This window comes from Dermacentor variabilis, chromosome 4, assembly GCF_050947875.1.
Source record: "Dermacentor variabilis isolate Ectoservices chromosome 4, ASM5094787v1, whole genome shotgun sequence".
NCBI classification, from domain to species: domain Eukaryota; kingdom Metazoa; phylum Arthropoda; class Arachnida; order Ixodida; family Ixodidae; genus Dermacentor; species Dermacentor variabilis.
In genome coordinates, this window is record NC_134571.1 from 138,806,648 (window position 1) to 138,818,210 (window position 11,563).

General features: G+C 42.9%; 1 protein-coding gene across 4 annotated transcripts in view; it reads right to left on the bottom strand.

Moving 5' to 3' along the window:
* The window catches only part of LOC142579843 (uncharacterized), a 69,494-nt gene extending 58,317 nt beyond the window's left edge, over window positions 1–11,177 (bottom strand). For 3 of the 4 annotated variants that reach the window (XM_075690445.1, XM_075690446.1, XM_075690443.1), the window contains exons 1-3: window positions 10,777–11,177; window positions 6,202–6,343; window positions 441–675 (exon numbers count right to left, since the gene is read on the bottom strand). In XM_075690445.1, coding sequence (XP_075546560.1) covers window positions 441–675; window positions 6,202–6,343; window positions 10,777–11,056 — 657 coding nt within the window. In that variant the 5' untranslated portion in view covers window positions 11,057–11,177. The remainder of the gene's footprint in view (window positions 1–440; window positions 676–6,201; window positions 6,344–10,776) is intronic. The other variant, XM_075690447.1, reaches the window with a different exon arrangement.
* Window positions 11,178–11,563: the final 386 nt, after the last annotated feature.

The following is an 11,563-nucleotide window of genomic DNA, read 5'->3' on the forward strand; positions in this document are numbered from 1 at the left end:
GATTTCATGCTAAGTACATAAAAATTGGTTCTTCATCAGTAGTTTCTTTTGACTCGTAATAATTCAAGTGTATTCATAAATCTCCCTCTACCTTCTGTAGTGTGAACGGATCTGGCACACTGGAGCCCTGCCATGACAGAGGGACAGCATTGATACTATTGCTCCCCTTGTCAGGAAATGGACCTGTGAAGCTTTTGTGTGTTTCGATGACCTCTCTATAGACTGCACAATAGGTAGGCAAGTTGTGTTTTGCACGAGTTGCTTCTGGAGAGGCATGGCACATGCTGAAAATGCAAAACGAGTATACTCAGGGAGTGGCGGGGGCTGCACGAGGGTCGTTGGTCTATGGAGTGGCAGTCAAAGGGCTAATAAAAAGCATGCGAGTTTATGTTCACCTGCAATGGCCAAGCGAAGATTGCTGGCCAGAGCAGAGCACCTACCAGCATGTGACACTCCTTAGTGGTCCAAGGCAATGAAGGGGACAGATACGGGTCCATCTCCTTGTTGGCTCGCTTGGTGCGTTCATCCTCATTCATAGGTGCACGCATGCCATTGACATCCCTGAAGTATGGGTGGTGAAACACCAGCGAGTGGTACCAGTTCTTGCGCACCCGTGGCCTTCGGCGCTGTTGCACACGCTCCGTCAGTTGCTTGGGAAGCTCCCTCTGAAGGAGCCTGCATTGCACACAAGAGATCTCTGCTGGGCACCCGACAGTCCTGTACTACGAAACCGCCCATATTTCAGTGATGCCAAATTCAAAGGCATTAAAAACCAGTCACAACTACTGCCAGGGTTCCATTTGCAGTGTGGTGTCAAACAGGGTGCCAGTGACCTTTGCCTCGTACTAGCACACGTGCAATCATGCAGCTTAACGAAGATCAAAAATACCGGTAAAAGGTCACCGTACCACTTTTTAACTAATACAAACAAACCTGATAGTCATTATACTACAATTGCATTTTGATAAACTATGTTTGATAATGCCCCATGTAATGAGAGAAAAGTGCTAAGCTGATGAATATCATACTAGGACGTGAATAACGTTTTACATCAATTGTCAAAATAGCTTCTCATTATTCGATTCGTATTTGACTCGGTCTTAGAAATTGCTATTCGCACGCCCCTATTTCTTTTCTTTTACAGTTATTAAACTTCAAGGCCTTTGAAACAGCAACTACATCCTTATCTACATTTCTATATATACTTTACCATGAGAAAAAGACATGCCGAGAATATTTTGCATTATTTTCAGAGTAAACTGATGAACAGTCGTCATCAACAGATTTTCGTCACCACTGCATGCAGACCCTTAAATAGGTTTGAAGAGTATACCATTCGCTGAGCAGTGTATTGTTAGCTTTTGAATCATCATAAAGCTTCTCTCCTTTGATATTAGATGTTGGAGCCCAATGTAGTTCCATGACTGGCTTCCTCTCCTTCACGGCTACCCGGTATGCAGTTTCTCTGTACCTGAATTGTGTTTAACACATATCCTTTCCTCTGCCGCTGCCCACACACCTGTGAACGTAATACTTACAGGTTAGCTTTGTGGTGCATTTGCAAGTTTTCTCCACAGACAGCAAACCAGACTAGCGATTTGGACAATTTCATTGCAGTTCATGACATAAAAGGAGCACAAGGCAATGTCGTGCAAAGCTCATTTTTTTCTTCATTTATTTCTTTATTTGGAATATATTGCAGGCCTTGTAGGGGCCCTTGCCGGAGGGGCAGAAGTACAGAAAAAACAAACAAGAAAATGCATATGCATGCATGTGACAAGCAAAACAACAATAACAAGGAATAAATACAATGGAATGAATGTAGGAAAATAAATCATTTCAAGAACGGTGTACCGAAACAAGATAAAAAAAAAAGAACATTTTTCAACTGCCGGATGTTCAGCTGTCGAAACATTCAATGCTTTCAGTGTTAATAAGAATCAATATGGGCAAGTTATTCCATTCGGTTATTGTGTGAGGAAACAAGGGATATTTAAAGGTGTTGGTCCTGGCAAAATACGGAGTTATTGATTTGGCGTGCCAGTGCCTTGTCAATCGCCCTGTTAGCGGTTGCATGTATTGCTGCAGATTAAAAGATAGCTGACTATTTTGAAGCAGATAGAGGAACTTAATCCTTTGAATTTTCCTTCGTAATTGTAAGTGTTTGTAAGTTATTCCTTTTCATTAATTTAGCGGGAGAGTCAGTTGGATGGTATTTAGAAAATATAAAGTGTACAGCTTATTGCTGAATTTTTTCCAATGTGTCAATGTTGCATATTGTGTACGGGTCCCAAACAATTGCCGCATATTCTATTGTAGGCCTTACAATACCGTTGTAAGCCAACAGATTGGTTTCCGGAGGTGCCATATTTAATTTATGCCTGGGCAGACCAAGTTTTCTTAAGGCTCAAGCACATGTAGTAGAGACCTGCCTGTTCCAGGAAAGATCATGCGTTATGATAACCCCCAGATACCTATTTTCCTCGACTTTGGATAAGTGTTGAGATGCTAGATCATAAGTAAAGGGTAAAGCGTGCTTTTTAAAAATTATTCTCATAGAAACTGTTCTATTAGTGTTAAGCTCCATGTTCCACTGCTGGCACCACAAATGAATGCTCCGAAGTATAGAAATTAAGAGGACTTGATTTTCATGGCAATTAATTTCATTAAATAAAACACAATCATCAGCAAACAACCTTACCTGAACAGGGTGAGTGATTACTTCTATGATATCAATAATATATTGCCGCGACGCCGTCTGTGCCCAACCATGCTGACGACGAGGACGACGACCTCGTGTGTACAAGCGAGCGTGCTAGAGAAGAAGAAGCTAAAACTGAACACTTGTTCTAATTGTCTAGATTAAATAATGCTCTCCGCTCTTGTCTCAAGTGAGCCGTGACAATATATTAAAAATAACAAGGGGCCAAGCACGCTGCCTTGAGGTACACCGGAAGTAACCGGCACTTCATCTGAAGGGCAATCGCTTATACTGGCGAATTGTGTACGCTTAGTTAAGTATGCAGAGATCCAGCTAGTTAAGCGTGGCAGAAGATTTATGATTTCGAGCTTCTCAATTATTTCAGACTGACAAACAAGATCAAATGCTTTTCTGTAATCCAGGAATGTAAAATCAATCTGACCAGGTTTATCAAGAATGCTAGAAAAGCTGAGGATGACTGAAGCCAACTGAGGGATGGTGGAAAAGCCCTTCCTAAAGCCATGCTGTACCGGTGTCAGGATGCTGTTGTCACTTAAAAATTCTTATCTGGTTAACTATAAGAAAATCTATGGGCACTTTGCCGAGCTAAACTGGGATAGGCGAAAGCCTATCTATGACTGCTTCTCTTTGCTGTTGTCTGAACTGCTCTGCAAACGGACGCTGCCGTGGCCGTGAGCATGGGATGCAATCACAGCCATATGGCTGCAAGGCTTGTTGCTGATGTGCCCGCACCCCCACGCGCATGTCCGCGCTCTCCCACACGCCCACTTGCACAGCGCTACTGGCATGAGGCCTTCTCTCCTTGCTCCCCTCACCGGTGATCACCGCTTTCCCGCGTCCACCATGGACTGCGCCCAGACACTCATGAGCCACTAAAGGCTTACGTCTTAATATATTCCAATAGTTTGCAGTAAGATGAAGCAAGAAAGGTGGGTCGATAGCCTGTTATTAATGTCACTTTGCCATTCTTTAGCACCAGTACCACCCGAGCTGCTCGTCAATCTTTGCAAAGGGTGGCAGAAAATACACTGAAAATTTGCACTAGGAAACGTGCAATAATCTCTGCCTAGCTGCACAAGAAGGCGTTTGGATGTTATCCGATCTTGACGATGATTTCGTTTTTAAATTTAGCAGCATAGAAACCACATCAGGCATCAATACAACGGCAGGGTCGACATAACAAGGGGTGCGGCTGAAGGGTAGATGGTTCGCGACATTTGAAAATATACTGTGAAAATGCTGATTAAAATGTTCCGCTATACAATGCTCCTCAGTGACAGTGAAGCCGTTGTTCACAATGCAATCAAAGGGTCTCTTTGTGCTGGCTAGATAGTCCCAGAATTTTTCGGCTGCACTGTGCATAAATCCAGGCAGGGTATATTGAAAGTACCATTGCTCAGCCTTGCATACAGCCTGATTCATGGCCCCTTGATGTTCTGGATTGCAGTGCGAAGAGCATGACGTTGCTTTAGCCTCTTCAGTGTTTTCGTTTAAGTTGCAGTACTTCTCGTGTAATCCAAGGATTATGTTTGGACTTCTTTTTAACTTCGTTTGGAATAAAATTATTGAGACAGAAATGGCACATTTCTCCGAACTTATTCCAGAGCACCGTGACGTCATTCCCATCAATATCGCTCAGGAAATGGTCTAAGTAGTCCACAACTATTTTGTTTCTGGCACGAGAAAAGCCCTTCGCAATCGATGTATTACGTAGGGCCCTATCGCAACGTTCCATGGGACATGATAAGTAGACAAGTTCATGCTTCGAAATACCCTTTTCTACAGAGGTGGAAAAATTTTCAACAGAGCAACTAATAAAAAGACCAAGCATGGTTTCACTATCTCCTTGTAAGCATATAGGTTGTGTCACAATTTGTTGCAAGTTATTAGCATAGTATCAATCAAGTAACCGACATTCCTATCATAACTCTAAGTAGCATAATCCCAGTTAACACCAGGCAGATTGAAGTCGCCAACGAGAAGAATTCTATCCTGAGAAAAAGCTGACATGCTCATATAGATCACTTAGGAACTGGGTAGGTGACTCAGGTGTGTGATAAACAGCGACTAATAAAATAGATCACCCCCAATAGCAAAGGTTTAGGCCAATACTTTCGCGATTTTCAATCTGCCGAAGTAGAAAAGCAGGTACGCTATGTTTGACTAGTACAAAGGTAGTTTCTTTGCTTTCTGGTTAGACACAATTATACCCTGAGTGACACTGACTACTATTTACTGATGCCTAGAAATGAAAAATATATAGTGCAATGTATTGCTTGTAAATGTTATGTTTTGGAACACGTTCAACCTATTCAGTGACTAATATACAGATACCGAACTACACATCAAATATGTAGCAAAATAAAAGGGGGTGCTGTGAGGTGCTCACCCCCACTGCTCCACTGGTTCTGGTGCCCTGATCATGTATGACATTTGAACTCACTTAAAAACAAACGTCCAACTTTGCCCCTTTTCAATGATTTGAAGCAAAAAAAAAGAAGCATAACACAGGTTTCACTAACATTACCCATTAGGAACAGAGGGCTCAAAGGAAGACACTCACATTGACACTGTACTCATCTTATTATGCAAACTGGATGATTTCATACTTGTTGACGCTGCCCTCCGCAGTTCCTAACACAAGCTGTCGTGACACGCTGTAAGGCCCATCCGATGCTCACAGACATGAGTTAAACTTGTCTGTTCTAAAAAACACCAAGACTTATGCTGAATTACACCACATAAAACGGTCTTCCAACAGCAACTAGTTCAGCTACACTTGCAAGCATCCTGCAAGTCCTGTCCAAGACCAGAAGTTATAGTGCTACCTACCTTATGTCACTAGGAGCACCAACCAACCCCACTACAGGCTTCACTAAGAAACTGCATCCCGTCTGTGGCCTGTGATACACTGGTTATTAAAATCTCATGTACTCTGGAAAATGCTGTGGCTAACATGTACACCTGTGATCAAAAGTAAGTGGGCTCGGAAAAACTGAAAGTGAAGGAACTAAAATTCATTGACGCCTTGGCATGCCGCGTGACAATGAAAACTGCAGCTCACACTTGGCATTGCAAGCATTGAACTCCATTTAACCGTTTCAGGTTGTCACTCTCAATTTCAAATACATTTGTCTTTGTGGTGTGTGTGTGTGTGTGTGTGTGTGTGTGTGTGTGTGTGTGTGTGTGTGTGTGTGTGTGTGTGTGTGTGTGTGTGTGTGTGTGTGTGAGAGAGAGAGAGTGAGTGAGTGAGTGAGTGAGTGAGTGAGTGAGTGAGTGAGTGAGTGAGTGAGTGAGTGAGTGAGTGAGTGAGTGAGTGAGTGAGTGAGTGAGTGAGTGAGTGAGTGAGTGAGTGAGTGAGTGAGCGAGTGAGCGAGCGAGCGTGTGTGTAACCTCTCCCTGGCTTGTACACTTTTTATCATAGGTGCACCATACTAACACAATGCAGCCCTCAACCATGCCATGCACCTACCACATACCTGTTCTGCTCGAGCCTTCCTGCCAACTCGCCGATGGCGCTCTCCAGCAATGCCCGGTAGGCACGGTTAAGGGCCAAGCACTTTTCAAGGTCAGCTGGCATCTCAAGTGGCATTTCAGCCGGCATCTCAGTATGGCTCAACCCTAGACAAAGTGGGAAGTTTTACGCTACTGGTGACGAATAGTGTAAGCACACCCAAACCAGTGGTGCCTTCAGACACATTATTGACATTCTCTGAGAAGCACACATAACCAAGGCATCAGCTGTGCTGCCCATCCGTGCACTCAAGCACCACTCAAAAACAAAACAAAAGACATTGAGTCCAACTGAGTTTATCAATGGGACCCAGTTGTGTTTGCCAAAAAGCTTGTTATCTCCAAATTGGTATTAAAACAGCTCCAATTGGACATCACTGTACGTTCACTTGGTATTAAGACTGGTTCTGATGGAGCTAATATGCCAATTGGTCTCGTCTTTTCTTAACTGATAGCAAGTGGAACCCAGTGGTTGAGTAATTCCGTGAATCAACCAAATAGTTGATACTAGCATAATTACAAGGCGAAGTCTAATATAAAAGACCTTTTTAGTGTGGTGTGATCAATGGAAAAAAGTATTTAACTTTTTAACAAAAAATCTACCATAAAGCTTTACCAACTGTCAGCACTCCAGCACCCAAACATTTCTTACATATATAGGTTAGGATCCCAGCTTTCATGCACCAAGTACTAAAGTAAGACAGATTAGTCTATGTGAATAAGACCAAGCGCATGTAGTGAAGAGGTTGTTGAGAAACTGACAGTAATGCTTTGGTCCCCAACATCAAATCAGTTAAAGGTAATTAGCCACCTAGAAAAATTGGCATAGGACAAGCCAAGATGTATGCAATCAAAGATAAGCAGGGTAATATCATCAGCCATTTCGAAGATATAGTAAAAGCAGCGGAAGAAGTTTATACTGACCTGTACAGTACCCAGAACAGCCACGCTACCTCCATTCATAGTAATTATCAGGATACAGAGGCTCCTTCTATAACTAGCGATGAAGTTAAAAGGGCCTTACAAGACAAGAACTGGGAAAAAGTGGCAAGAGAACATGAAATAACAGGCAATTTAATCAAAGATGGAGGAGATATCCTGCTTGAAAAGCTTGTGGTTCTTTATACGAAAAGGTTCCAGAAAAGGAAAAATGCCGGCATTATACTAATCCACAGAAAGGGAGTTGCTAAAGAATTGAAAAATTATAGGTCCATTAGCTTACTTTCAGTCTTGTATAAAGTATTCCTGAAGACAATTTCCAATAAAATAACGGCAACACTTCAGTTAACCAAGAGAACAGGCTGGCTTCTGGAAGAGATACTCACAATGGACCACATCCATGTCATAAATCAGGTAATCGAGAAATCTGTAGAGTACAGTCAACCTGTCTATACGACTTTCATAGATTATGAAAAGGGATTTGATTCAGTACAGATATCAGCAGTTATAGTGGCATTACATAATGAAGGAATACAGGAGGCATACATACTTTAATACGTTCAGAAATATCTACAAAGATTCCACAGCTATCTTGGTTCTCCACAAGAAAAGTAGAAGGTTACCTATCGCGAAAGCAATGAGGCATGGAGAGACAAGCTCTCCAAAGCTATTCACTGCATGTTTGGAAGACGTATTCAAGCTATTAAACGGGGAAGGCTTAGGAGTAAGGATCAACCGCGAATATCTCGGCAACCTTCAATTTGCAGATGACACTGTTCTGTTCAGCAACACTTGGGAGGAATTACAAGAAATGATCGAGGACCTTAACAGAGAAAGTGTAATAGTGGGGTTGAAGATTAATATGCAGAAGACAAAGATTATGTTTAACAGCCTGGCAAGGGAACAAGAGTTCAGGATCGCCAGTCAGCCTCTAGTGTCTGTGAATGAGTACATTTATCTTGGTAAATTACTCACAGGGGACTTTGCTCATAAGAAGGAAACTTACAGAAGAATAAAAATGGGTTGGAGTACATACGGCAGGCAGTGCCAGATTCTGACTGGCAGCTCGCCACTATCACTGAAAAGAAAGCTGTACAATCAGTGCATTCTGCCGGTGCTAACATATTGTTGCCCCATATGCTAACATATGGGGCAACACATAGGTTGGCAAAGAAGCTCGAGAACATGTTTAAGACCGTGCAAAGAGCGATGGAACGAAAAATGCTAAGTGTAATGTTAGGATACAGGAAGAGAGCTGTGTGTGTCAGAGAGCAAATGAGGATAGCCAATATCCTAATTGACATTAAGAGGGAAAAACTGAGCTGGGCAGGCCATGTAATGCATAGGATTGATAACCGGTGGATCCTTTGATGAAGGAATTGGGCGAAATTTGCCGGTCGGGAGGATCAACACTAAATATTCCAAAGACAAAGATGGGAGGAGCTAATGTATGGTTGCTCCCCACCTTGCGTTCGTGTTGCCAAAGTGCTTCTCATTTCTGGCACTTGACCGAATCGTCGACCCCGCTGCGTGGCCGAAAGGAATTCTGAAAATGGTGCGACTTGCTTGTCTAAGAAATGCATAATAAGCACCCCCACCCCCTTTCTTTTTCTTTTCGCATATGGAAGGCTTCAAGAAGTTGGCAGAATGCGTAATTATGGACATACGGAAGGCATCTCGTCATTGCCCAATCACTTAACACTAAAAGCCATGGCCCGTCGCCTAGCTAAGGCTCACCTACCCTGTCGTAACGCATGCTGCTCGCTGCGGAGAGCCCCTCTTAACTAAATGTCTCAGCAATTTCCAGAATAGATGGGTGTCAAGAGACACAACACTTTCAAATATCTGAGAAAATGGCCCTAATTTTACTGCAAACTACGGATGCCATAATTATGCATTGCGTGATGGCTGGAATACCATGACCACTTCCAAACATCTCTTCAAACAAGTCCAACAGCAGGTCACCGAAAGTGAGTGAAACTTGCATCATACGATTCTATCAAAGCTTCATTCCTGTATTTTTAAATCTACAATAATATTGCATGCCCACAACGCCGAAAGCACGATTAAATGATAGGCAACTTGCAAAATAGTCCCTGCCCTCTTCCGTACGTAGCTGTGGCCGTACCAATCACTAGAAGACCTGGCTGGAAAACAGCGGTTATCTCCACTGTTACCTGGGCTGCAACAAGTCTGGCCATCTGGCCTGCAAACAAGGCACACGACAGTGCGCTGTCTTGTTTTTGTTTGGCCCCATTTTTAGAGCTGTTCATTTCCAAAGTCATGTTTCAGCTAGGTCATCGACATGTATTATATAAATGCATCAATTCATCAACAAAATTTTAGTGTGCATGTGTGTGCATATATATATATATATAAATATATATATATATATATATATATATATATATATATATATATATATATATATATATATATATATATACCCCAAAATAATTTAAATGGTGAGCACACTAGGTTCTCACCATTTCACTATGGTAAACTGCCGTAGTGTGTCCTGCCCAAGTAAGTTTCTCTAACGGTTTCAAGTACATCTGCATTGTATGTACGACCTAGTGTTATTATACGCATCTAGGATTTCTTTTTGTGTTGCAACTGGTCCCAATGGGTCCAACTGAGGGGGTCCCGAGACTCCTGACTATGTTTTGTTTATAGCAAAAGTATTATATGAGGTGGGAAAATGTCTCTGTAGAAAGAAACCAACTTTCTTTTCTTTTGCAAGATGCAGTGTGGATTTCGTGAAAAAAAGAAAAAATGATGTAATTCACTCAAGGTGGAGAAGAGCATTGTTGTTAATTGGAGATTCTATAAGTACAAAGACCTATCACTACAAAAGTAAAACATTGTACACTGCCAACCCCCCCCCCCTTCTTTTTTTTTTAAATTTCAGCTATTAGAAGTACTGGCCCAAGAAAACAGACCGATGTCGCCCACAGTACAATTTTGAAAAATTGCGAAACTTAGCTTTTTGACCAAAGACGCCGATATCACAAACCCCTAAATCAGTGCCAGTTGCCGGCACCGTAAGTTGCTTTAAAAGTGATACGAACATTGTCGAACTGGCCAGATATTAACTAACTTCGTCTAAATCCAAACGACGAATTCGTACGTGGGCTGCCTAGAAAAAAAAAAAAAAACGTGGCCTTTCAGGGAGCAGAACAGTCATCACTAGCATTTGTCTATCTCCCTCGATACTGTCTAGGAGTTATCCCTTGTATTCGGACCAAAACGATTATTTCACAAAGTCGAATAGCGATTTCTCGAATCGAATACAAATCAAATTCGATTCGTATTCGAAATTTCTAATATTCGCACACCCCTAAATAACTACAGATATTAAGCAACCGGCGACGGTAAAGGATGCGCGGCCCGAGCCGCGATGGCTTTACCGCGGCCGAAATTGCGATGAGAGCGTAATGCAAAAACGAGTACGTGAGGCGAGATATGGGCGCACGTTCAGAACCTCAGGCTGTCAAGACTAATCCGGAGCCTTTAACTACAGCGTCCCTCACTGTACAGTCTCGGGACGACGTTCAAGGCCGCAATTCGTAATTTAACATTAGGGCTCCACTTTTACGCACCAAGTGAAACCTCTTCGGGGGTGCCTAAGGGGCCGCATTGGTCCGGCGAAGAGGCATCCGAGGCGTAGTCTTCCGAATCGTCTTCATCCTCGTCGTACTCATCCTCCGAGTCCTCGTCACCAGAGGCAAAGTCGTCGGCCACGACCAGGGGACGAAGCCTCTCCGGCACAACACCGGCATGAGAACGTTCGCTACTGCCTTCCATAGCACTTTCGCAAGGGCCGTACACAGTTGGTAAGTCACCGCGCCAACCCTCGCGAACGACGCTGTCGTCCGTCATGAGACGTTCATAGGCCTATCGGCCTACAGAATGGAATAAGAAACCACAATACGTCGTAGTTGGGTTTGCTGGTGTCTGCTGCAAAACCACAACACGCGCCACGCGCCCACGCGCCGTCGGATTTGTCACGTACATGGTCACGTGACTCATTTCGTTGCAGTGAAAAGTGGACAAATACTATGAATACCTTCTTTGAAACAAAGTGGTAGCGATTACTGTGGATCCTTTCACTTTCATTTTTTTTCTTTAACAAAAGAAATGAAAAAAGACTTCCTCCGTGTTAAAGGCTAAGAGCTCATTCAAACTGGCGGTCTAGCAGCGAGCGTCACTCCCAACATAGTCGCTTTTCGAACATTTGCGGCCAAATACACAACCGGTCGATTTTACGACTACACTCTTTTTTTACACTCTTAAAACGGTTGCACCCTTTGGGGCATATATTTGTCCCACAACAATAATCGTCATCTGCATTGCTTGCGTTTCCTTTCTCGAAAACTCGGCGCTCGC